Here is a 27355-nt window from a genome sequence, read left to right on the forward strand (position 1 = left end):
AAATGCCATTGCTTAGGGTCATTGTCTACTGGCACGTTAACAGGCACTTGCATCAAGTGTGACAATTTGGGCGAGCTAGAATCAAGACAATCCAAAGGTCTTCTGGGTTTAAGAGCTGAGACAGAGCTCTTCAGAGAATTCAAATCAAACATCAATACCACTTTGTCAGCCTGTTAAAAAGGCATTAGGAGGAGCTACATGCTCCCGCTACATGGGCATCTCCAATAAACCACCCATTATCTGGCAACCCAATTAGAGCACCACAATGCAACCGCATCCAATGGGGTTTCCATGACAGAACACGATACGTATTTGTCACGCCATGAGAGCACCTAAATGCCGCTTAGCCATCCTGGTCACTGACTGAACAGGCATGCAGGTTATGCCCCCTAAAGTGTGTTTGTCATGCTTAGACCTAAACAAGTTTAACAAATCCTGTGTAGACTCAATAAGGGGGGGTCCCATTGAAAATGTCAGTGTTGATCTTTCTGTTCCTCAGCCATACAGAGAGCTCATCTACACCACTAGAGGGATTTAGACTAAGATCTTGCAGCCTTTGTTTAGAAGGAGGATCTGTCTGTGTCAAACAGGTATTGATGGTCTTAGAGAGACACAGAAACAGAATGTATTCCTTTCTCTTTGTCTCGCTGTCCCTTTTTACTCAGCCTTCTGCCTCCCCTTTACAAAGTTCCTTTTTAGTGTCTGTGCAGCTACATGACCTTTGCTGAGCACACAGGGCCATAGATGTAACGGATGCATGCACTGACACACACCTGTTCCCAGTCGGGGAAGAAGCTTTGTCTTAAGGCAACGATTTAATTCGACACACTATGGGCCGACTGGCTGACGGAGGAATCCCCCATGCTCTGCTTCGCCATGCCGCCGCTAGTTCATTCCCCAAAATGTCAAAGAGAGAGCAGGCTGTGGGCTTCAAACGCCATGCCGGATCCCTTCTATTCATCTATTCCCCCATGGTGAAGCACCGTTTCCGAGCAGCGTCACTCTTTCCCTCGCTCTTTTCTCTCACGCTTTCTCCGCCTCTTACTCTCCCTCTCTTTCTCCCTCAAAGCGCTTTGAGAACAAAATCCCTGTGAGGGTTTGGCTCAGGCTGGGAGGACTTCAAGGTGTGGGGAGGCCCCCGGAGCAATCAAACAGACAGAGAGAGAAACAAACTAATATATATTTATTGGCAGAGGGGATGTCAGTGTTCAGACGAGGAAGTCAACACTTGCATAGTCATGTCTTGTGTCTGAGAAATATAGGCCAAAAGTTCAAGTGTAACACCCTGCACTGCTTTGTAATCAAATGTGAGTCTGCATGCTTAGCTGTTCAATGCTGGAGAACATTTTCCTGTAAATATCAAACCAGCTTACCTCGATACAACGCAAGCCTCAGATATTCACCAGTACCACTCTCCTCAACACACATTTTCCTCTTAAACATGCCTTGGCTTCTTAGCTGGAATGGTGCAAAGTCTTCATTGTGTGTGTAAATAGATACTTAATCGTTGAGTTCAACTTTAAATTAAACAATATTCAACTTACTATTTTTGTCTCAACTTCCTGAGAATCAGATTATCAAATTAAAACACATTGAACTAAACCTTACTGTAACCAGTCAAAAATTTGGACACACCTACTCATTCAAGGGTTTTTCTTAAATTTGTACTATTTTCTAGATTGTAGAATAATAGTGAAGACATCAAAACTATGAAATAGCACATATGGAATCTTTGCACACTCTTGGAATTCTCTCAACCAGTTTCACCTGGAATGCTTTTCCAACAGTCTTGAAGGAGTACCCACATATTCTGAGCACTTATTGGTTGCTTTTCCTTCACTCTGCGGTCCAACTCAACCCAAACTAGGTTGAGATTGGGTGATAGCCCTTAAACAGCCTGGAGGTGTGTTGGGTCATTGTCCTGTTGAAAAACAAACGATAGTCCCACTATGCGCAAACCAGATTGGATGTCATATCGCTGCAGAATGCTGTGGTAGCCATTCTGGTTAAGTGTGCCTTGAATTCTAAATAAATCACAGACAGTGTCACCAGCAATGCACCCCCACACCATCACACCTCCTCCATGCTTCACAGTGGGAACCACACATGCGGAGATCATCCGTTCAACTACTCTGCGTCTCACAAAGACACGGCGGTTGGAACCAAAAATCTCAAAATTGGACTCATCAGACCAAAGGACAGATTTCCACCGGTCTATTGCTCGTGTTTCTTGGCCCAAGCAAGTCTCTTTTAGTGGTGGTTTCTTTGCAGTAATTCGACCATGAAGGTCTGATTCACGCAGTCTCCTCTGAACAGTTGATGCTGAGATGTGTCTGATACTTGAACTCTGTGAAGCATTTATTTGGGCTGCAATCTGAGGTTTAGTTAACTCTAATGAACTTATCCTCTGCAGCAGAGGTTACTCTGGGTCTTCCTTTCCTGTGGCGGTCCTCATGAGAGCCAGTTTCATCATAGCGCTTGAGGGTTTTTGCAACTGCACTTGAAGAAACTTTCAAAGTTCTTGAATGTTCCATATTGACTGACCTTCATGTCTTAAAGAAATGAAGGACTGTCGACTGTTCTTGCCATAATATGGACTTGGTCTTTTACCAAATAGGGCTACTTTCTGTATACCACCCCTACCTTGTCACAACTCAACTGATTGGCTCAAATGCATTAAGAAGGAAAGAAATTACACAAATTAACTTTTAACAAGGCACACCTGTTAATTGAAATGCATTCCAGGTGACTACCTCATGAAGCTAGTTGAGAGAATGCCAAGAGAGTGCAAAGCTGTCATCAAGGCAAAGGGTGGCTACTTTGAAGAATCTCAAATATAAGTTTTGTTTTTAACACTTTTTTGGTTACAAAATTATTCCATGTGTTATTTCATAGTTTTGATGTCTTCACTATTTTTCTACAAAGTAGAAAATAATGAAAAACCCTTGTATGAGTAGTTGTGTCCAAACTTTTGAATGGTAATGTACCTTTCATAATTGCTAGAGGGTAGGGTCCTGTACTTTACCTTTCATAACTGCTGGAGGGTAGGGTTGTGTGCTTTACCTTTCATAACTGCTAGAGGGTAGGGTCCTGTACTTTACCTTTAATAACTGCTGGAGGGTAGGGTCCTCTACTTTACCTTTCAGAACTGCTGGAGGGTAGGGTCCTGTACTTTACCTTTCATAACTGCTAGAGGGTAGGGTCCTGTACTTTACCTTTCATAACTGCTGGAGGGTAGGGTCCTCTACTTTACCTTTCAGAACTGCTGGAGGGTAGGGTTGTGTACTTTACCTTTCATAACTGCTGGAGGGTAGGGTCCTCTACTTTACCTTTCATAACTGCTGGAGGGTAGGGTCCTGTGCTTTACTTTTCATAACTGCCGGAGGGTAGGGTTGTGTACTTTACCTTTCAGAACTGCTGGAGGGTAGGGTTGTGTACTTTACCTTTCAGAACTTCCGGAGGGTAGGGTCCTGTACTTTACCTTTCATAACTGCTAGAGGGTAGGGTCCTGTACTTTACCTTTCATAACTGCTAGAGGGTAGGGTCCTGTACTTTACCTTTCATAACTGCTAGAGGGTAGGGTCCTCTACTTTACCTTTCAGAACTGCTGGAGGGTAGGGTCCTGTACTTTACCTTTCATAACTGCTGGAGGGTAGGGTACTGTACTTTACCTTTAATAACTGCTAGAGGGTAGGGTCCTGTATTTTACCTTTAATAACTGCTGGAGGGTAGGGTCCTCTACTTTACCTTTCAGAACTGCTGGAGGGTAGGGTACTGTACTTTACCTTTCATAACTGCTGGAGGGTAGGGTCCTGTACTTTACCTTTCATAACTGCTGGAGGGTAGGGTCCTGTACTTTACCTTTAATAACTGCTGGAGGGTAGGGTCCTGTACTTTACCTTTAATAACTGCTAGAGGGTAGGGTCCTGTACTTTACCTTTCATAACTGCTGGAGGGTAGGGTACTGTACTTTACCTTTAATAACTGCTAGAGGGTAGGGTCCTGTACTTTACCTTTAATAACTGCTAGAGGGTAGGGTCCTCTACTTTACCTTTCATAACTGCTGGAGGGTAGGGTACTGTACTTTACCTTTCATAACTGCTAGATGGTAGGGTCCTGTACTTTACCTTTAATAACTGCTGGAGGGTAGGGTCCTATACTTTACCTTTAATAACTGCCGGAGGGTAGGGTCCTGTACTTTACCTTTCATAACTGCTAGAGCGTAGGGTCCTGTACTTTACCTTTCATAACTGCTAGAGGGTAGGGTTGTGTACTGTACCTTTCATAACTGCTGGAGGGTAGGGTTGTGAACTTTACCTTTCATAACTGCTGGAGGGTAGGGTCCTGTACTTTACCTTTCATAACTGCTAGAGGGTAGGGTCCTGTACTTTACCTTTCATAACTGCTGGAGGGTAGGGTCCTGTACTTTACCTTTCATAACTGCTGGAGGGTAGGGTTGTGTACTTTACCTTTCATAACTGCTAGAGGGTAGGGTCCTGTACTTTACCTTTCATAACTGCTGGAGAGTAGGGTCCTGTAGTTTACCTTTCAGAACTGCTGGAGGGTAGGGTCCTGTACTTTACCTTTCATAACTGCTAGAGGGTAGGGTCCTGTACTTTACCTTTCATAACTGCTGGAGAGTAGGGTCCTGTACTTTACCTTTCATAACTGCTGGAGGGTAGGGTTGTGTACTTTACCTTTCATAACTGCTGGAGGGTAGGGTCCTCTACTTTACCTTTCATAACTGCTAGAGGGTAGGGTCCTGTACTTTACCTTTCATAACTGCTGGAGGGTAGGGTCCTGTACTTTACCTTTCATAACTGCTGGAGGGTAGGGTCCTGTACTTTACCTTTAATAACTGCTAGAGGGTAGGGTCCTGTACTTTACCTTTAATAACTGCTAGAGGGTAGGGTCCTGTACTTTACCTTTCATAACTGCTGGAGGGTAGGGTACTGTACTTTACCTTTCATAACTGCTAGATGGTAGGGTCCTGTACTTTACCTTTAATAACTGCTGGAGGGTAGGGTCCTATACTTTACCTTTAATAACTGCCGGAGGGTAGGGTCCTGTACTTTACCTTTCATAACTGCTAGAGGGTAGGGTCCTGTACTTTACCTTTCATAACTGCTAGAGGGTAGGGTTGTGTACTGTACCTTTCATAACTGCTGGAGGGTAGGGTCCTGTACTTTACCTTTCATAACTGCTGGAGGGTAGGGTCCTGTACGTTACCTTTCATAACTGCTAGAGGGTAGGGTCCTGTACTTTACCTTTCATAACTGCTAGAGGGTAGGGTTGTGTACTTTACCTTTCATAACTGCTGGAGGGTAGGGTCCTCTACTTTACCTTTCATAACTGCTAGAGGGTAGGGTCCTGTACTTTACCTTTCATAACTGCTGGAGGGTAGGGTCCTGTACTTTACCTTTAATAACTGTCGGAGGGTAGGGTCCTGTACTTTACCTTTCATAACTGCTGGAGGGTAGGGTCCTGTACTTTACCTTTCATAACTGCTGGAGGGTAGGGTCCTGTGCTTTACTTTTCATAACTGCTAGAGGGTAGGGTCCTGTACTTTACCTTTCAGAACTGCTGGAGGGTAGGGTCCTGTACTTTACCTTTCATAACTGCTGGAGGGTAGGGTCCTGGGCTTTACTTTTCATAACTGCCGGAGGGTAGGGTTGTGTACTTTACCTTTCAGAACTGCTGGAGGGTAGGGTTTTGTACTTTACCTTTCATAACTGCTGGAGGGTAGGGTTGTGTACTTTACCTTTCATAACTGCTGAAGGGTAGGGTACTGTACTGTACACAGGAACACATTGTAAAGCAGAGCCTTGGCTCACAAAAGCCTTCTGATAAGTGTTCTAGAGCCAATAAGTTGTGATATTATTCCCCTCCTGCCCCCTGGGCCTCGCAGTAGTGGTCTTCACGGATCCACCTGTATCCGAATACCTAAGAATACCCGAGACCCAATCCGGGACCGTAGCAGGTCTGGATCCAGAATTCTAAATAATGTAAAACGTCTGGGTCAGATCTGACATGATTGTCAGCGGTCTCGGACTTGTCCAGAAGGGCCCGTACAGATCTGAACGTGACTGCTGCAGCAGAGAGAGACTTTTTTCCTTTATCCTGCTGCACTTGCTTTTCAGGAGAGTGGAGCGTGGCGCGTGTAAGTTGTTGTTGGCCAATCATAAGTCATCAAAGCAGCAATAGGCTACAGTCATAGAGCCTCCGCGTAGCAAAAGTTAGAAGATATCTAATCAATGAAAGATGAAATTAAAACGACGGAATTAAAAGTTAAAGAAGAAGGATAGGCTACAACGACCATGAGCCAACATGTAGGCTGCTACCTAATATTCTGAATGGAGTTGTTATTATTTGTAATTGTAGGATGAGAAAGCACATGTACTGCAGCCTCAATTAGCATAACTTGCTTCTCCCGGTTTGATGTAGTCAAGACAGGTACTACGTAATCATATTTGATGATAAATAACCTAGCTATGGCAGCTTTTGGTCTAACGTAGCGCGAGTCGGCTTGGTTGGTTGCAGTCTCTCTTTCCCTCCCTCCTCCCCGCCTGCTAGAGCGGCTACTCACTTTCCCTCCCTTCTCCCCGCCTGCTAGAGTGGCTACTCTCTTTCCCTCCCTCCTCCCTGCCTGCTAGAGTGGCTACTCTCTTTCCCTCCCTCCTCCCCGCCTGCTAGAGTGGCTACTCTCTTTCCCTCCCTCCTCCCCGCCTGCTAGAGTGGCTACTCTCTTTCCCTCCCTCCTCCCCGCCTGCTAGAGTGGCTACTCTCTTTCCCTCCCTCCTCCCTGCCTGCTAGAGCGGCTACTCTCTTTCCCTCCCTCCTCCCCGCCTGCTAGAGTGGCTACTCTCTTTCCCTCCCTCCTCCCCACCTGCTAGAGTGGCTACTCTCTTTCCCTCCCTCCTCCCTGCCTGCTAGAGCGGCTACTCTCTTTCCCCTCCTCTAGCATTTTATCAGCTCCGGTTAATAAAGTAGCTTAAATAAAGGGCTTTTATGCTGCTTCCCTCACTCGGATCCAGACCAGGTCTATATGGAACGGGTCTAGTTGTCCTCGGGTCTGTCCGGAAGGGGTCTCTATATTTAAAAAAATATATTTAAGCATATCGGGTCAGGGTGTGAAAGCCCCAGGTCCATTTCAGAACAGGTCCAACTTTTTGAACCCATGAAGACCTCTACCTCCCAGCATTACACAACACTCTCCATCCAGACTGACCCTCAGCCAGCCACACTGTGAGGAATGACAGTCACTCATAATGGAGATGTTTACAACTACAACTAAACACGTCTCCAACAATGCAAACTATCAATATCCTATTCCTAAATCAAAACAAACAATCAGGGTAAACAACTTACAAAGAGAGGCAGCAATCAAATGAAACAGGCAGGACTCCTTCACAGGAGGCAGAGCAATGAAGATAAGCCCACTGTCCTTGAAAAGCAATTTACAGACAGCAACCTTGAGCCCAAGAACTACCAGAGATGGGGATGGCAGGGAAGACACAGTGGTCGAATCCCAATCACTCCAAACACACATGGACAATCCAAGACCCACATGTAGGCTACTGCCACACACGTACACATTGCATACTCATTCACAGGTCTATGTTAGTTCACACATGCTAACCACTGTCTCTCTCTCACACACTCAGACAAACACAGAGACAACACACACACACACACACACACACACACACACACACACACACACACACACACACACACACACACACACACACACACACACACACACACACACACACACACACACACACACACACACACACACAACAGGACAGTACAGGACAACACACAGAGCTGAACAGATCCCCACCAGTGGATCCAGTCACTCAGTGGAGGGTGTTATATTCCTGGTCGTCTTGATCACTCTGGTGTGGTGGCGCATGCAGGGTGGACTGTTGTCATCCGCCAAACACACACACACACACACACACACACACACACACACACACACACACACACACACACACACACACACACACACACACACACACACACATACCCACACAGCCCTGCCCCTGCCTGTCTCCAGTCCCAGACCTCCCCCTCATGACTGGAGCAGGGATTATGACAGGCGTCTACAGTAATAATCACACCCTGTAGAAAGACCAGTCTCACTGTTTACCTCCTCCAGTTGCCCACACCACTCCACTGTGCCAGCCACCAAGAACATGCTTTAAAAGAAAGATTGTTGGGGAAGGCAGGGTACAGCGGCTGATGTGGCTATGCCAAATGGCTGTGGGCTACACTAGTTCATTTAGCAGAAAAGATGTGCTTATAATTCTGTGGCATTATTTTTATATTATTTTATTGTATGAAGAATACAATTGAACAAAGCTGAATAAAATATTAATATTTTCTCCAAACGATGAGGGAGTGAGCACATGCAGCTAACCTGTATTTAGCCGTTAACCTGTTGGGTCTAGGGGGCAGCATTTGCACGTCTGGATAAAAAAAATGTACCCGATTTAATCTGGTTACTAATCCTACCCAGTAACTAGAATATGCATATACTTATTATATATGGATAGAAAACACTCTAAAGTTTCCAAAACTGTTTGAATGGTGTCTGTGAGTATAACAGAACTCATTTGGCAGGCAAAACCCTGAGACATTTTCTGACAGGAAGTGGATACCTGATGTGTTGTATTGACTTTAAACCTCTCCCATTGAAAAACACAGGGGTTTAGGAATATTTTGGCACTTCCTATTGCTTCCACTAGATGTCACCAGCCTTTACAAAGTGTTTTGAGTCTTCTGGAGGGAGATCTGACCGAACAAGAGCCATGGAACGGTGATGTCCCATTAGACACCTGGCGCGCTACTTCATGTTGGGTACCCTCGTTCCAATACGTTATAAAAGGCTATGCATTCGTCCACCTTGAATATTATTCATGTTCTGGTTAAAAAGGCCCTAATGATTTATGCTATACAACGTTTGACATGTTTGAACGAACGGAAATATATTTTTTCCCCTCGTTCATGACGAGAGTCCGGCTGGCTTACATCATGTGCTAACGAGACGGAGATTTTTGGACATAAATGATGAGCTTTTTTGAACAAAACTACATTCGTTATGGACCTGTGATACCTGGAAGTGACATCTGATGAAGAGAATCAAAGGTAATGGATTATTTACATAGTATTTTCGATTTTAGATCTCCCCAACATGACGTCTAGTCTGTATCGCAACGCCGTATTTTTCTGGGCACAGTGCTCAGATTATTGCAAAGTGTGATTTCCCAGTAAGGTTATTTTTAAATCTGGCAAGTTGATTGCGTTCAAAAGATGTAAATCTATAATTCTTTAAATGACAATATAATATTTTACCAATGTTTTCTAATTTTAATTATTTAATTTGTGACGCTGACTTGACTGCCGGTTATTGGAGGGAAACGATTTCCTCAACATCAATGCCATAGTAAAACGCTGTTTTTGTATATAAATATGAACTTGATAGAACTAAAAATGCATGCATTGTCTAACATAATGTCCTAGGAGTGTCATCTGATGGAGATTGTAAAAGGTTAGTGTATCATTTTAGCTGGTTTTATGGTTTTGGTGACCCTGTCTTTGACTTGACAAAACATTACACACAACTCTTGTAAATGTACTGTCCTAACATACTCTAAATTTATGCTTTCGCCGTAAAACCTTTTTGAAATCGTAAAACGTGGTTAGATTAAGGAGATGTTTATCTTTCAAATGGTGTAACATAGTTGTATTTTTGAAAAATTTGAATTTTGACATTTATTTGGATTCAAATTTGCCGCTCTTGAAATGCACCTGCTGTTGATGGAGTGCACCACAGGTGGCACGCTAGCGTCCCACCTAGCCCCAAGAGGTTAATAACGAAATAGGTATTCCTATATGCTTAATGTAGAGTTATAAATGTAACTTCAGTTGTTCTACAAACGTTGGACTATATGTTTTGATTTTAATACATTCTAAGGCTGCATGAAGCGACTAATGATGATTTGAAAAAAGTAGCTTGAAAGGCATGAGCTCTGCTTAGTTTTTTTGCGCGTACACACTTCATCAGTCTCTCATTCACAATTAGACATCCCCTTTGTGGCCGTAATGCACCCTAAAAAATCCATGCCTTTTGCGGACCGGAGTGCTGCGTTTTGCACTTCTCCCAGAGTGTGCTGCGCAATCCGAAGCGTCTCAGACTCACATGGCTCTCCGTCACGTGATCGGGTCTTTCTCACAGGCTACAAGTTAAGACAGACACATCGGAGATGCAACTGCGCGCATCCTTCTACAATTCCGAGGTGCATATATCAGATATTTTTCCGTCAGCCAACAAGATGAGTAGGCCTAACGAACAGCAAAAGCACTAGCCTATGTCAATCTACTATCCCCCACAGCACATTAGTCAACCTATTTTATTCTGTGCGATAAATAAATATTCCAAACCGTCTGGGACAGTTGTGGGATGCGATAGATCCCAAATTAATACAAACCTTTTATATGCAATGTGGCTAACGCAACAGATCAGAATGTTTAGCTTAAAATGTTGATAAACTTTAGGCTATTTCTTCACATTAGAAGCGCAGCAATGCGTACATGGTAGTAGCCTATAAACGCAAATATTCCATTAGCAGAAAACACTATTATCAAAAGTGACCGGAAACGCAATTCTGCATGTAATGCTTTTATTATAAAGGTGCATTATGGTGAAAATGATCTTCGTCAAACGTGAAACTCACACGCTGCTTATATAGTTAGGCTCTATACCCCTTGTACATTTTTTGCTTTTGGGACACTTTAGTTGTGATACAAACCTTATTAAAACATATAGGCTACATGAGGTGTGCGACTATGATTCGAACAAGTCAACAACAAAAAGGCATTGTTTCTTATGCTCGGCATCATTCACAAGTGATAATATATCATTCACAAGTGATCGGCTAATACTGTCACCCATCAGACTATTCTTGATTTAATCTTGTCTTTACAAATACTAATTAATATGTGTGACATTTGTTTTGATTTAGAATGGACCATTATCATGCACCTGTATCGAAACAGGGGCAGGGAAAAATACATGTCATCTATGCACTTAAATAGTGAATGGAGGACGCTTTTCCCCGTGGTTTGTTTTCATGCCAGCCAGGTAGGCTATACTCCCGTTGTAAATATAAGCAATGTGCTTAATATTAGGAAATTTGAGAAATAAATATACTAGGCCTAGCCTATAGAAAGCTGATGGGATCCTCGTCTTTTTATTAGCGGCCATCACTCTGTTTTCTCCTCAATTGCGTGGCCTACAGAAATGTTGCGTAACATGAGCTCATGGGCTCTCATGAAGTGTTTGATTACATTTTCAAAAACATTTGTATTGATGTCAGCATGATTAGAGGGACAATAGAGTGCTAAGTACCAGGCAGTTAGCAAGTTTGGTAGGCTACTAATGACCAGCATCAGAGCTTGGAGAAGCCTAATTACCGTGACTAAATGGTCATGTGGAATTTGACTGCCGTCATGACTTGGTAACATCTCTAGTTATGTCCTATTATTTGTCAGTCCTTTTCTTTTTGACCCTCATCACCCCTACGTGGATCAAAGGTCAGTTTTCAGGCTCCCGAGTGGCGCAGCGGTTTAAGGCACTGCATTTCAGTGCTAGAGGCGTCACTACAGACCCTGGTTCGATCCCGGGCTGTATCACAACTGGCCGTGATCGGGAATCCCATAGTGCAGCACACAATTGGCCCAGAGTCGTCCAGGTTAGGGGAGGGTTTGGCCGGGGTAGATTCAGGGGATGTGAGGGAGTGTGTGTGTGTGTGTGTTCTGGTGTGGGGATGTGGGGGAGTGTGTGTGTGTGTTCTGGTGTGGGGATGTGGGGGTCCCAGAGGAGCAGGAGGATACACAGCTCTTCACTGTCAATGACAAGCATCAGCTTTGAGTGTAGGCGTTAGCTACCTGCACTGTGTGACGTGGTCGAGCAGCAAGAAACGGTCAGTTTTACTGATCTATAGTCAGTTTTGCTCCTTTTGTCATCTAATCTGAGCTGGGCTTTGGGATGGTAAGAACTACTTGTCCGGGTTGAGAGCGCTCACTCACCTTCCTTTTCTTGAAGGCCTGTCTGGCCAGGTATCCTCTGCAGGCAGCCTGGAACATGGTGATGTTGCGTCTGGTCTGGACGTCCCTCTGCTCCTCCAGTTTGGCCAGGGTCCCCGCTCTGAAGAACACCTGGAGAGAGAGAGAGACAGTTAGATGCTGATTAATCATGACACTAATGCTCGGACATGGAGCATGTGTGTGTGACTGCAAGGTTGCACAATACTATGGAATAGAAGTACAGTAAACATACAACTTTTTCGTTTGGGGCCATTGTGGCTTACAAATGAAAAATTACATTAATTCATTTTTACATGATTCAAAGTTGCCTAGTTGGAATCCGCCTAAAAATCTGCAACCATACATCAGGAATTCAGGGATTGCATATCAACTACATCACGTCCTGCATTTACTTTGCATTTCAATGGCATTAGCAGTGCGGACGTTTAATTGAGTTGGATTACCTCAAACACTTTAGTCATTTCCATTCTCTGATCTGCTCTGGGAGATTGGGTGGGGAGCTGCTGGTGGACTTCTCTACAGTTTCTCAGGCCAGAGCTGAGAGCTCATCAAACTCTTTGAATGCTGCCTAATTGCATTAGCATGCTAATAGTGTTAGCGGGAGAGCTATGCTTAACTTCACAAAATCCTCATTAAAACTCCCTTGTGTTAGCAACACATGCGGCTGCCACGGTTACAGAAAGTAAACTAACAAAGACAGGACGTTTCTGGGGAAACTCTAAAACGACAGGGAAAGTTTATGGTGAAACTTCTCTTGGATTTAGCCATCATCTCCAGTTAGTCAGAGGCACTGTGTTTTCTTCAACTCAAAAAAACTATTGGGATGGTTAGTCCACAGAGTGTTTTGTTCAGATTTCACCAAGCGGCTCCTCAAGATAAGAGCTGTGGTAGTGTTATGCAGCAATTTCATCATGATGCATCAGGATTGATCTAACACAGTACTCCAGGGCCCTTAACCACCTATTATCCTCTATCAGAGGCACAGGATGAGAGAAAACACTACCCTGCACAGACAATCAAAGCTCAGAGCTTTCAGGGAAGTGTGTGTAAAGCCAAGCAAATATCACATGAAGGGAGTGGGCTGGGCACGGTAAAAACACACAGCACCAACACACCCACACTTCTCTGCCGTAGGGCAGCGCGTGCAACTGCAGAGGGATGTCTTTACCTCCAGAGAATAGCACATCGGATAGAGTTTGATCCTCTATTGTCAGTCGTAGAGGACTTATCATACACTGTACGGGCGGCAGGTAGCCTAGTGATTAGAGTGTTGGGCCAGTAACTGGAAGGTTGCTGGATCGAATCCCCAAGCTGACAAGGTAAAAATCTGTCGTTCTGCCCCTAAGCAAGGCAGTTTACCCACTGTTCCCCGGGTGCCGAAGACGTGGATGTTGATTAGGAGAGCCCCCCGCACTCCTCTGATTCAGAGAGGTTGGGTTAAATGCGGAAGACATGTTTCAGTTGAATGCATTCAGTTGTGCAACTGACCAGTTATCCCGCTTTCCCTATTCCGATGCGGTAGATTGAGTAGAACACAGACACACTATCACATCATGACGAGGAGCTGAGAGAACACTCTCCAGCCTGTGACTTTCCTGCCCACCATCACGACCCGCTAGTGATGCAACCGCTGAGAAACGCCAATGGGATATGTGACGTGTCACAGTAAAAGGCCCAGTCACACAGGCCTTCCCCCCTAGCAGGATGACCTTCTGCATAGCAATGACTGTCAGCGTGGGCGAAGGAACATGGGGAACATATTGGACCTCTTTGTCTCTGAATGCAACTCTAAAGGTCGGCTGAGGTCACTTGGGCTTGTTGTTTTGTCAGTCGTCCATTTTTCTCAGCATGACGAGAGATGGGAAGGAACGCACACACACACACACACACACACACACACACACACACACACACACACACACACACACACACACACACACACACACACACACACACACACACACACAGCCAATGCCAAACTTCCCTAAACACCCTTTTCCTACTGTTTACTTCAGAACAATACTTCTCGCTGTCCTCTATTCCGGAGACATTCAGAAAAAGCCTCCTATGCTAATTAGCAATTTATCAGCCTGTCTTTTCCTTTGGACTTGCTTTTGCATTTGAAAGGTTTGACTCTCACTGTGCTGATTGGTGTTTGTGGAGGGTTATCGGCATGCCACGACGAAGCGCCACAAACAAAGAGAGCTATCGCATGCCAAAATCAATGGCTACAGGGAGCAACAGAAGAGAATTGGGGGTAATTGTCTCCCAGTGTCGCCAACCGCCAACTAACAGACAAAGGCTGCCAGCCCAGGGACCCAGCCAGGAACCAGTGCCACAGCGGCAGACCCATGATTCCAGAGAGAAGGGCATGCTGGGTAAACAGCTGGTATACCAGGCAGTGGTGTAAAGTACTTCAGTAAAAATACTTTGAAGTTCTAGTTTTTTGGGGTATCTGGACTTTACTATATATATTTTTGACAACTTTTACTCTACTACTGTACATTCCGAAATAAAATGATGTACTTTTTACTGCTTACATTTTTCCTGACACCCAAAAGTACTCGTTACATTATAAATGCTTAGCAGGACAGGAAAATGGTCTAATTTATGCACTTGTCAAGCGTGTTCCCTCTCTGGCCTCAAGGTTACCAGGCTGCTCATTATGGCGCACACCTGTCATCATCATTACGCGCACCTGCGTGTCAGACTCACCTGGACTCCATCACTTCCCTGATTACCTTCCCTATATACAGTGGCTTGAGAAAGTATTCACCCCCTTGGCATTTTTCCTATTTTGTTGCAATGTGACACTTAGACTGCACACAGGTGGACTTTTTTTAACTAATTATGTGACTTCTGAAGGTAATTGGTTGCACCAGATCTTATTTAGGGGCTTCATAGCAAAGGGGTGAATACATATGCCCCACCCATTTTCCATTTATTTTTATTTTTTGAAACAAGTAATGTTTTTCATTTCACGTCACCAATTTGGACTATTTTGTGTATGTCCATTACATGAAACCCATATAAAAATCTACTTAAATTACAGGTTGTAATGCAATAAAATAGGAAAAACGCCAAGGGGGATGAATACTTTTGCAAGGCACTGTATGTCACTCCCTTTGGTTCCTTCCCCAGGCGTTATTGATTCTGTTTCTGTGACATGTCTGTGCATTGTTTGTGTTTTCTTGTTTTGTATTATGTTACGTTTATTTATTAAAACACTCACTTCCTGAACTTGCTTCCCAACTCTCAGAGCACTCGTTACAGCACCTATCAAGAGAACATCCCTGGTCATCCCTACAGCCTCTGATCCGGCAGACTCACTAAACATAAATGTTTAGTTTGTAAATTGTGTCTGAGTATTGATCTGTGCCCCTGGCTATCCGTAAATTTAAAAAACAAGAAAATCGTGTGGTCTGGTGATTTAAAATGATTCATACATTTGATACTTAAGTACATTTAAAACCAAATACTTTTTTACTTTTACTCAAGTAGTATTTTACTGGGTGACTTTCACTGTTACTTGAGTCATTTTCTTTTAAAGTATCTTTACTTTTACTCAAGTATGAAAATTGGGTACGTTTTCTATCACTGCTCCCAGGCAGAGACAGAACACCTAGGGCCTGATTTAGACTGTGCTAAGCCTTCACACTTATTGTCAGTGTCACTTGTCATAACCCTTTTCCGAAGCATTTATTAATGGTTTATACATAGTTCATTATTAGTTTACATATTCTCTCCTAATGTAAGTTCTCTTAAGTTTTGAGACATAGATAATGTGTGTTTTGAGATGCAGTGTCTGTGTGTGGGTTGTTCGTGTGTGTGTGTGTGTGTGTGTGTGTGTGTGTGTGTGTGTGTGTGTGTGTGTGTGTGTGTGTTACTTACCCTGCTCAGACCCATGTGGTAACTGCTGTTCTCCAAGTCCAGAGACTCCAACAGCTCCTCCACAGCCTGAAACAAACAGATGGACAGACAGATCAATGAAGAGAACGGACAAACAGACAGACAGTGCTTTGGTAAAGTCAGCTCCCCTCTGTCGTCGCCCCAAAGGACTGCACATAGCGTCATAGCAACAGGCACGGTCCCCTAACATCAGTCTATTCAACAGGAGACTGCAGACCAAAACAACCAGTGAACAAAGCTACAGCTAAGGCACCAAGCTAGCTATCTGTAACCTCCATGTCTCTTTGTTTTTACACTGCTGCTACTCACTGTTTATTATCTATGCATAGTCACTTTACCCCTACTTACATGTACAAATTACCTTGACTAACCTGTACCCCTGCACATGGTCTCGGTACCGGTACCCCCTGTATATAGCCTCGTTATTGTTATTTTATTGTTACTTTTTTTAAATACATTTTTTACTTTAGTTTATTTAGTAAATATTTTCTTAACCTGTCTGGGCTAGGGGGCAGTATTTTCACGGCCGGATGAAAAACATACCCAATTTAAACAGGTTACTACCCAGAAACTAGAATGTGCATATTATTAGTAGATTTGGATAGAAAACACTCTGAAGTTTCTAAAACTGTTTGAATGGTGTCTGTGAGTTTAACAGAACTCATATGGCAGGCAAAAACCTGAGAAAAATCCAAGCAGGAAGTGAAAAGTCTGGGAATTGTAGTTCTTCTTTTGATTCTCTATCGAAGCTCCAGTGTCTGTGGGGTGACGTTGCACTTCCTAAGGCTTCCATTGGCTGTCTAAAGCCTTCAGAAAGTGGTTTGAGCATTTTCCTGTTACTGGGCACAGTATAGGAGCTCAGTTACTGAGTGGTCTGCCTGGCAACAAAGGGATTGGATATGCTCGGTCCCGCGAGCGCGCCCCTCCTTCTTTTTCTTCTTGAATGAGTATGCTATTGTCCGGTTGGAATATTATCGCAAATTTACGTTAAAAATACCATAAAGATTGATTTTAAACAGCGTTTGACATGCTTCTAAGTACGGTAATGGAACATTTGGACTTTTCGTCTCTCGTTCCGCGCTCGCGCGTTATGCCTTTGGATAAGTGATCTGTACGCACGAACAAAACTGAGGTATTTGGACATAAATATGGATTATTTGGAACAAAAACAACATTTCTTGTGGAAGTAGTAGTCCTGGGAGTGCATTCTGACGAAGATCAGCAAAGGTAATACAATATTTCTAATACTAATTCTGAGTTTAGGTTGCCCGAATTTGGCGGGTGTCTGAATAGCTCGCCGTGATGGCTGAGCTATGTACTCAGAATATTGAAAAATGTGCTTTCTCCGTAAAGCTATTTTAAAATCTGACACAGCGGTTGCATAAAGGAGTAGTCTATCTATAATTCTTAAAATAATTGTTGTGTACTTTTTCAACGTTTATGATGAGTATTTTTGTAAATTGATGTGCACATTCACCGGTCGTTTTGATGGGAATACATTTTCTGAATATCACGCGCCAATGTAAAATGCTGTTTTAGGATATAAATATGAACTTTATCGAACAAAATATACATGTATTGTGTAACATAATGTCCTAGGAGTGTCATCTGATGAAGATCGTCAAAGGTTAGTGCTTAATTTCGCTGTTTTTGGGTTTTATTGACACATGTCCTTGCTTGGAAAATGGCTGTGTGATTATTTTTGTCTATGTACTCTCCTAACATAATCTAATGTTTTGCTTTCGCTGTAAAGCCTTTTTGAAATCGGACAATGTGGTTAGATTAACGAGAAGTGTATCTTTAAAATGGTGTAAAATAGTCGTATGTTTGAGAAAGTTGAATTATGACATTTTGTTGTTTTTGAATTTTCCGCCCTGATATTTCACTGGCTGTGTCCCGCAGGTGGGACGTAATTATATTTTCTTAACTGCATTGTTGGTTAAGGGCTAGTAAGTAAGCATTTCATGGTAAGATCTACACCTGTTGTATATAGGCGCATGTGACAAATAAAATTTGATTTGATTCAGGTCACTTCTGTGACAGAAGTCTAAATATGGACTGTGTACTGTATCTAAATCAGTCTCTGTAGTGGAGGAGGGTCTTTAAAGTTTGAGTACAAAGTTAAGTTGGAAGATAGCCGTAGCCTCAAGGGGGAGGGAGGGAGTTGAACTGAATTAGCTGTTTTAAAGTAACTGTCCAGTGTTTCCAGATTTCAATGAAATATGACCTAGAATGAATTATAATATGAGTGAAATATTTTATTACAATTTTTTTGAAGAAACTATGTTAAAAAGCAGCTTTTCTGTGTTCTCCTCCCAACAACAGAATGGTGTGGGTGTATACTGGTCATTAAAAGTATTCATACGAGTAGCCCACTGATTGGCCAGCTCATCCTCCTCAGGAGAATGACATCCTCTCAGAGGAAATAGCAAGCATTTTTTAAACAGCCTGTATGAGGTGTTTTTTTTAAAAGTATTTATTTTATTTATGGTTTGGCCACAAATACGAGTATAGGATGAGTCAACCGCATTATTTGGGTTTGAGCTAAAATAATATTAACTTTTAAAAGTGGACAGTTACTTAAAGGACTTTTGACAGAGAGGATCTCAGCAGGAGTACTGAGCCTGGTAGGTAAACAGGCTCAGTGGAGGATGAAGTCACTACAGCCACAGTAACACAGCTACAGTAAAACAGCTACAGTAACACAGCCACAGTAACACAGCTACAGTAACACAGCTACAGTAACACAGCTACAGTAAAACAGCTACAGTAAAACAGCTACAGTAACACAGTTACAGTAAAACAGTTACAGTAAAACAGCTACAGTAAAACAGCTACAGTAACACAGCTACAGTAAAACCGCTACAGTAACACAGCTACAGTAACACAGCTACAGTAACACAGCTACAGTAAAACAGCCACAGTAAAACAGCTACAGTAAAACAGCTACAGTAAAACAGCTACAGTAACACAGCTACAGTAAAACAGCTACAGTAACACAGCCACAGTAAAACAGCTACAGTAAAACAGCTACAGTAACACAGCTACAGTAACACAGCCACAGTAACACAGCTACAGTAACACAGCTACAGTAAAACAGCTACAGTAACACAGCTACAGTAACACAGCTACAGTAACACAGCTACAGTAAAACAGCCACAGTAACACAGCTACAGTAACACAGCTACAGTAACACAGCTACAGTAACACAGCCACAGTAACACAGCCACAGTAACACAGCTACAGTAAAACAGCTACAGTAACACAGCCATACAGCCCAAGCTAAGAGGAAGTGACAGACAGGCTTCCAACTCTGAGAGAGAGGGCTTTGTTTGAGTTCTCTATAATTCCCTCTCTGTCTGTCTATTCACAGAGAATGAAGTACCTTTTTGCCCATTAATTATTTCGGAACAGGCTATTCTTCCTTTGCATGTCTCCAAGGAGTCTTGTTTCCTCTTTAACTCTTCCATAGCTCACTGTATGTTTTAGCTGTGACAGAGGACCTCTTTAACTGCCCTACTTCAAAAACACAACCTCCTTACACAACAATGAAAATAACACATTTCAGCCAAGATACTGTCTATTCCATTTCTTCAATTCCAGCTACATAGTTTTTTTTACTATTACACTATAGAGTTGGTACTGAAGACAGAGAGAGCGGAAGAAGAGATGAAGGGGAGGACAGAGTTAGAGAGAGCGAGAGAGCTCTCTGTGCTGCACGTAAATAATCAGCACACCAGCCATATGCTGCCAACCAGTGTAATCATAATTAATTACACACGAGCAGATCTAGGAGGGGGGAGGGAGGGAGGGGGAGAAGAGAGGGAGGCTTTTATATTATCACTCGTTTACGAGGTGGAGGGAACGCCTCGACACTCACCCGCTTCTCGTCTGTGACGATGTAGTGGCGTCCGTGCTTTTTGGTCAGGTGGGGTGCCAGCACATCGAAGCGGCGACGGAATTCAGAGAACACCATGTGATCAGGGTATCCTTTTTGGAAAAGACAACACAAGGTCAACATTTATTTAATAATTTTGATTAATTACACAATTCAATAGGAAGAATTAAGGGGGAAAATGTCCATGACTCAGCTTGACTTGTGTGGTGTCCAGTCCTACCTTGCCTGTAGATGCGCAGAGCGTCAATAAGCTTCGATCCACGGAGCTGAGCCCTCAGAAGGCCCACATCCAGCTGCATGAGGCCTGAGTCGCAGCTTTCTCCGTGGGCCACACGCGGCTCCCCACCCACCCCCACCGCATCTGCCTTGGGCAGTAGGCAGTGGACAAAGTGAACTCTGGACCTGCGCACCGTGTCCAGCAGAGCATCCTGGAGAAACAAGAGGACAGGGAGTTAAAGCATTGCCACTCACACACAAGCATAAAAACAAAGACTCAAGTTTGTACACATTTGCATGTATAAATATAAATGTTTATATACAGTGGCTTGCGAAAGTATTCACCCCATTGGCATTTTTCCTATTTTGTTGCCGTACAACCTGGAATTAAAATTGATTTTGGAGGGGTTTGTATCATTTGATTTACATAACATGCCTACCACTTTGAAGATGCAAAATGTTTTTGGGGTGAAACAAACATGAAATAAGACACACAAAAAAAAACAGAACTTGAGCATGCATAACTATTCATGCCCCCAAAGTCAATACTTTGTAGAGCCACCTTTTGCAGCAATTACAGCTGCAAGTCTCTTGGGTATGTCTCTATAAGCTTGGCACATCTAACCACTGGGATTGTTGCCCATTCTTCAAGGCAAAACTGCTCCAGCTCCTTCAAGTTGGATGGGTTCTGCTGGTGTACAGCAATCTTTAAGTCATACCACAGATTCTCAATTGGATTGAGGTCTGGGCTTTGACTAGGCCATTCCAAGACATTTAAATGTTTCCCCTTAAACCACTCAAGTGTTGCTTTAGCAGTATGCTTAGGGTCATTGTCCTGCTGGAAGGTGAACCTCTGTCCCAGTCTCAAATTTCTTGAAGACTGAAACAGGTTTCCCTCAAGAATTTCCCTGTATTTAGCACCATCCATCATTCCTTCAAATCTGACCAGTTTCCCAGTCCCTGCTGATGAAAAACATCCCCACTGCATGACGCTGCCACCACCATGCTTCACTGTGGGGATGGTGTTCTTGGGGTGATGGGAGGTGTTGTGTTTGCGCCAGATATAGCGTTTTCCTTGATGGTCAAAAAGCTCAATTCTAGTCTCATCTGACCATAGTACCTTCTTCCATATGTTTGGGGAGCCTCCCACATGCCTTTTGGCGAACAACAAATGTGTTTGCTTATTTTTTTCTTAAGCAACGTTTTTTTTGGCCACTCTTCTGTAAAGCCCAGCTCTGTGGGGTGTACGGCTTAAAGTGGTCCTATGGACAGATACTCCAATCTCCGCGATGGAGCTTTGCAGCTCCTTCAGGGTTATCTTTGGTCTCTTTGTTGCCTCTCTGATTAATGCCCTCCTTGTCTGGTCTGTGAGTTTTGGTGGGCGGCCCTCTCTTGGCAGGTTTGTTGTGGTGCCATATTCTTTCCATTTTTTAATAACGGATTTAATGGTGCTCCATGGGATGTTCAAAGTTTCAGATATTTTTTTAGAACCCAACCCTGATCTGTACTTCTCCACAACTTTGTCCCTGGCCTGTTTGGAGAGCTCCTTGGTCTTCATGGTGCCACTTGCTTGGTGGTGCCACTTGCTTAGTGGTGTTGAAGACTCTTGGGCCTTTCAGAACAGGTGTATATATACTGAGATCATGTGGCAGATCATGTGACACTTAGATTGCACACAGGTGGACTTTATTTAACTAATTATGTGACTTCTGAAGGTAATTGGTTGCATCAGATCTTATTTTGGGGCTTCATAGCAAAGGGGCTGAATACATTTAAATGCACCACTTATCCATTTTACATTTTTTAAAACATCTTTTAAACAAGTTCTTTTTTTCATTTCACTTCACTTCACCAATTTGGACTATTTTGTGTATGTCCATTAAAATGAAATCCAAATAAAAATCCATTTAAATTACAAGTTGTAATACAACAAAATAGGAAAAACACCAAGGGGGATGAATACTTTTGCAAGGCACTGTACAGTCAGTCCATATATATTTGGAAAATGACCAAGTTATTATTATTTTAGCTGTCTATCATAGCATATTGAAATTGAAATTAAATAATGAATATGAGCTGAAATCAGCTTTAATTTGAGGGTATTTACATCCAAATCAGGTGAACGGTGTAGGAAATGCAGCACTTTTTATATGTGGTCCCCCCTTTTTAAGGGACCAAAAGTAATTGGACAATTGGCTGCTCAGCAGTTCCATGGCCAGGTGTATGTTATTCCCTCATTAGTTAATTTACAGTAAGCAGATAAAAGGTCTTGAGTTGATTTTTGGCATTTGCATTTGGAATCTGTTGCTGTTAACCTGTCTGGGCTAGGGGGCAGTATTTTCACGGCCGGATAAAAAACGTACCCGATTTAAACTGGTAACACAGAAACGAGAATATGCATATTATTAGTAGAGTTGGATAGAAAACACTCTGAAGTTTCTAAAACTGTTTGAATGGTGTCTGTGAGTATAACAGAACTCATATGGCAGGCAAAAACCTGAGAAAGTTCCAAGCAGGAAGTGGCCTGTCTGAGAATTTGTAGTTCTTCTTTCTAGTCCCTTTCGAAACTACAGTATCTCTGGGGTTACGTAGCACTTTCTAAGGCTTCCATTGGCTCTCTAAAGCCTTCAGAAAGCGGATTGAGGAGTCTCCTGTCTCTGGGCAGAGTATGTTAGCTCAGTTTGTCAGTCGTCTGCCTGGTGACTAAGAGATTGGATATGCGCATTCACGAGACCACGCTGTTTTTCTTTTCCTCTTTGAATGAATACACTATTGTCCGGTTGGAATATTATCGCTATTTTACGAGAAAAATACCATAAAAATAGATTTTAAACAGCGTTTGACATGCTTCTAAGTACGGTAATGGAACATTTGGATTTTTTTTGTCTCGAAATGCGCTCGCGCGTTACCCTTTGGATAGTGACCTGAACGCACAAACAAAACGGAGGTATTTGGACATAACTATGGATTATTTGGAACAAAAACAACATTTCTTGTGGAAGTAGCAGTCCTGGGAGTGCATTCTGACGAAGATCAGCAAAGGTAATACCATTTTTCTAATACTAATTCTGAGTTTAGTGTGCCCTGAAGTTGGCGGGTGTCAAAATAGCTAGCCGTGATGGCTGAGCTATGTACTCAGAATATTGCAAAATGTGCTTTCGCCGAAAAGCTATTTTAAAATCTGACATAGCCATTGCATAAAGGAGTTCTGTATCTATAATTCTTTAAATAATTGTTATGTATTTTGTCAACGTTTATGATGAGTCATTTAGTAAATTCACCGGAAGTTTTCGGTGGGGATACATTTTCTGAACATCACACGCCAATGTAAAAAGCAGTTTTTTGATATAAATATGAACTTGATTGAACAAAACATGCATGTATTGTATAACATACTGTCCTAGGAGTGTCATCTGATGAAGATCATCAAAGGTTAGTGCTTCATTTAGCTGTGTTTTGGGTTTCTGTGACATATATGCTTGCTTGGAAAATGGCTGTGTGATTATTTTGGGCTATGTACTCTCCTAACATAATCTAATGTTTTGCTTTCGCTGTAAAGTCTTTTTGAAATTGGATAATGTGGTTAGATTAATGAGAGTCTTATCTTTAAAATGGTGTAAAATAGTCGTATGTTTGAAAAATTGAAATTATTGAATTCTTTAGGTTTTTGTATTTCGCACCACGCTGTTCCACTGGTTGTTGAATAGAGTGGGACGGTGACGTGCCACCTAGCCCATAGAGGTTAACACTCAATATGAAGCCCAAAGCGCTGTCACTGCCAGTGAAGCAAGCCATCATTAGGCTGAAAAATCGAAATACACCCAACAGAGAGACAGCAAAAACAATAGGTGTGGCCAAATCAACTATTTGGTACATTCTTAAAAAGAAAGAACGCACTGGTGAGCTCAGGAACACCAAAAGGCCCGGAAGACCACAGAAAGCAACTGTGGTGGATGACAGAAGAATTCTTTCCCTAGTGAAGAAAAACCCCTTCACAACAGTTGGCCAGATCAAGAACACCCTGAAGGAGGTAGGCGTATCTGTGTCAAAATCAACAATCGAGAAGACTTCACCAGAGTAAATACAGACGGTTTACCACAAGATGTAAACCATTGGTAAGCCTCAAAAACAGGAAAAACAGATTAGAGTTTGCCAAACAACATCTAAAAAGCCTATAGAGTTCTGGAACAACATCCTATGGACAGATGAGACAAATATCAACTTGTACCAGAATGATGGGAAGAGACAAGTATGGAAAAGGGAAGGAACTGCTCATGATCCAAAGCATACCACCTAATCTGTGAAGCATGGTGGAGGTAGTGTTATGGTGTGGGCATGTATGGCTGCCAATGGAACTGGTTCTCTTGTATTTATTGATGATGTGATTGCTGACAAAAGCAGTGTTTAGGGCTATATTATCTGCTCAGATTCAGCCAAATGCTTCAAAACTCATTGGATGGCGCTTCACAGTGCAGATGGACAATGACCCGATGCAAACTGCGAAAGCAACCTAATACTTTTTTAAGGCAAAGAAGTGGAATGTTCTGCAATGGCCAAGTTAATCACTTGACCTGAATCCAATTGAGCAGGCATTTCACTTGCCGAAGGCAAAACGCCCCAAGAACAAGCAGGAACTGAAGACAGCTGCAGTAAAGGCCAGGCAAAGCTTCACCAGGGAAGAAACCCAGCATCTGGTGATGACTATGGGTTCCAGACTTCAGGCAGTCATTGACTGCAAAGGATTTGCAACCAATACTAAAAGTCACAATTTAATTTATAATTATGTTAGTTTGTCCAATTTACTTTTGAGCCCTTAAAATTGGGGGGACCACATTCAGAAAGTGTTGTAATTCCTACACCGTTCACCCGATTTGGATGTACATACCCTTAAATTAAAGCTGAAAGGATGCACTTTCAGCTCAGCTCATGATAATAACTTGGTCAATGTCCAAATATTTTTGGACCTGACTGTAATTATATTTGTATAACGCTTAATTGTCATACAAAGTTCCTAAGAGAAACTCGGACTTAAACCCTCTCAAAGAGGTAGGAAGAAACCTTGAGAAAAGACTCTACACTCACCACTTGCAGTTTGATCTGGATGCAGAGGCTCTTCTTCTTGACGGCGGCCATGCCGGTTGTGAAGGTCTTCCTCATGCTAGTGGCTCTGCGGAGGGCCAGCTGAGATCCCCCCTCCAACCCTGCGATAGAACCAGACAGCACTGTGGGCCCTCCACTACGACTAGAGAACAGACTGCTAATGTTCTTCCTGTTAGAGAGAGAGACAGACAGACAGAGAAAGAGCGAGAGACAGAGACAAATAGGTAAGTATATTTTCTTTGTAAAGTGCTACTATGGAGAACAATCAGTGAATTAAATGCGTACTTCTGTGAGTCCTGCAGCAGAGTGGCAGCGTTCTGGGAGGCAGGGTTCTGCTTGGCGTGGCTCAGCCAACCCTGAGCATCATACTCCACCCAGTCCGTCCCGTGGCTGTGGCCCAACAGGAAGTGATGCGGCTTGTCGCTCTTCAGGAGCAGGGCGTGTCCCTTGTTGTCCCCCTGGTCAGGGCCGTAGTAACTGAAGAGTCTCTCCAGCAGAGTGTCCTCAGAGCCCCCTGGCTGCACAGCCTCCTCCTCCATCAGCCACAGCAGACCTCGAGCTTCATCTGTCCTCGCCAGGGTGCGCACCTGGGAGCCCCACAGGAACACACACACAGGTTAGAGAGGTGGGGATCTATCACTTGAGTCTAACACAAACACAAGTGAAGCAGCTGTGCAGAAAGCTTAGGTCCACAGCTCAGTCCAACATGCAGGTGCAGCTTTCACAATCACCTCAGACACTCACATTAGACCACCACAGCACAGAGACGCTCACCCATCTCCACTCCACCAGTCATCCACGGCTCCTCTCATCCATCCAATCATGACATTGTTAACTCCATACACAACAACACTCTCCAAAACCAATAAAGCAACCTAGTGTCTCCTATTTATTTACTCATGGTTTAAATGTCCCAACACGGCCTTTATCCCTGGCCCAGTGTTGCCATACCATTACACCTGCTTAGCTGTGACACATGTAGAAACTTCTCCTTATGCACCAGCAGTGTTCAAACGGCCTAATATGATTCAACATCTCTGTTGTACATTTCTGTAACAAAACATGTCATTTTGTAATGGCAATCATAACGTTTTGGTAAATAAGAAGCTATAAGCGAGATGAGTCTTTGCCCATGGCTTCCTCATTATAGAGCTGGTATTAAAATCCACTCCTGGGCAGTGGAGCATTTAGAAACCTTGCTCTCTGACAGTCCACTTAGATAATGAATTGTGTTATTAGTCCATGTGAGAGTGTAGACTCCTCTTTGGTGGACTCATTACATCTCTCTGTGGATGAAGGGAGGTGCAGGCAGGGCTACTTCACAAGCTACTGAAACTATAGCCTTTTGTTTTGGCCAATTTAATTATTCAACTGCTCGAAGCACTGCAGATATGTTGTACTGTGTTGGCAGCAGTCAACTAATTAATTACCAAGTCAAGTAAATCTCAGATCCTTTTCAGAGAGATGAGAGATCAGAACCTCTCAGAACGATCCTATGCCTTTACAGTATTTGACACTGCAGGCTGGAGGTGGATGACCTGTGGATATAACTTGGATTCTAATATTGCATTTTGTCAGGCGCTCTTCATCTAGATCTATAGCTCTGTTGTTCTTTTCTTGATGTCATTTTTGGGGAGTTTGAGCTGGTTTCCAATAAGTCTGCCGCTGTTTCAATGCTGTTTGTTTGCTTGTCTGACTTATAGCCGTGTTTGGCCCTGTGTGCACTCATTCATTCATACACACACCCGCAAACCCGCACACACACACTAACACAAAACAGTTATTTACTTTTGTCTCAACTTTTCCATCAATTCCTGTGTGACCCCATCCTCATTCACTGTTGATCTAATTATGGTAAACGTCACTTTCGCGGGCCAATACACATCAATGCAACACATTTCTGTTAAGAGTGCGTGCCATGCAGAGTCATCTCATAAATAAACTGAATTAGAAGCCAACCCTGTCTGAAAAGGGCTCTCAACTCATCGAGGGGGAAAATAATCAAACTTGACTGCAATTAATGAATTTGATGATGTGATATGAATTATAAAAAATAAATTGCTAGGATAAAAAATAAATAAAAACAAAAGAACAAACAATCAAAAGCCAAGTTAA

At 43.0% G+C, this 27355-nt stretch overlaps 1 protein-coding gene across 13 annotated transcripts in view; it reads right to left on the reverse strand.

Moving 5' to 3' along the window:
* Nucleotides 1-27355, reverse strand: part of LOC106581247 (unconventional myosin-XVIIIa) — a 182775-nt gene that overhangs the window by 48729 nt on the left and 106691 nt on the right. For all 13 annotated transcript variants that reach the window (XM_014163171.2, XM_014163170.2, XM_014163169.2 and 10 more), the window contains 6 exons: nucleotides 25526-25827; nucleotides 25223-25409; nucleotides 20145-20352; nucleotides 19907-20016; nucleotides 16009-16074; nucleotides 12100-12228 (listed from right to left, as the gene is read on the reverse strand). In XM_014163171.2, the coding sequence (XP_014018646.2) occupies nucleotides 12100-12228; nucleotides 16009-16074; nucleotides 19907-20016; nucleotides 20145-20352; nucleotides 25223-25409; nucleotides 25526-25827 (1002 nt within the window). The remainder of the gene's footprint in view (nucleotides 1-12099; nucleotides 12229-16008; nucleotides 16075-19906; nucleotides 20017-20144; nucleotides 20353-25222; nucleotides 25410-25525; nucleotides 25828-27355) is intronic.

Source organism: Salmo salar, chromosome ssa20 (genome assembly GCF_905237065.1).
Source record: "Salmo salar chromosome ssa20, Ssal_v3.1, whole genome shotgun sequence".
NCBI lineage: Eukaryota > Metazoa > Chordata > Actinopteri > Salmoniformes > Salmonidae > Salmo > Salmo salar.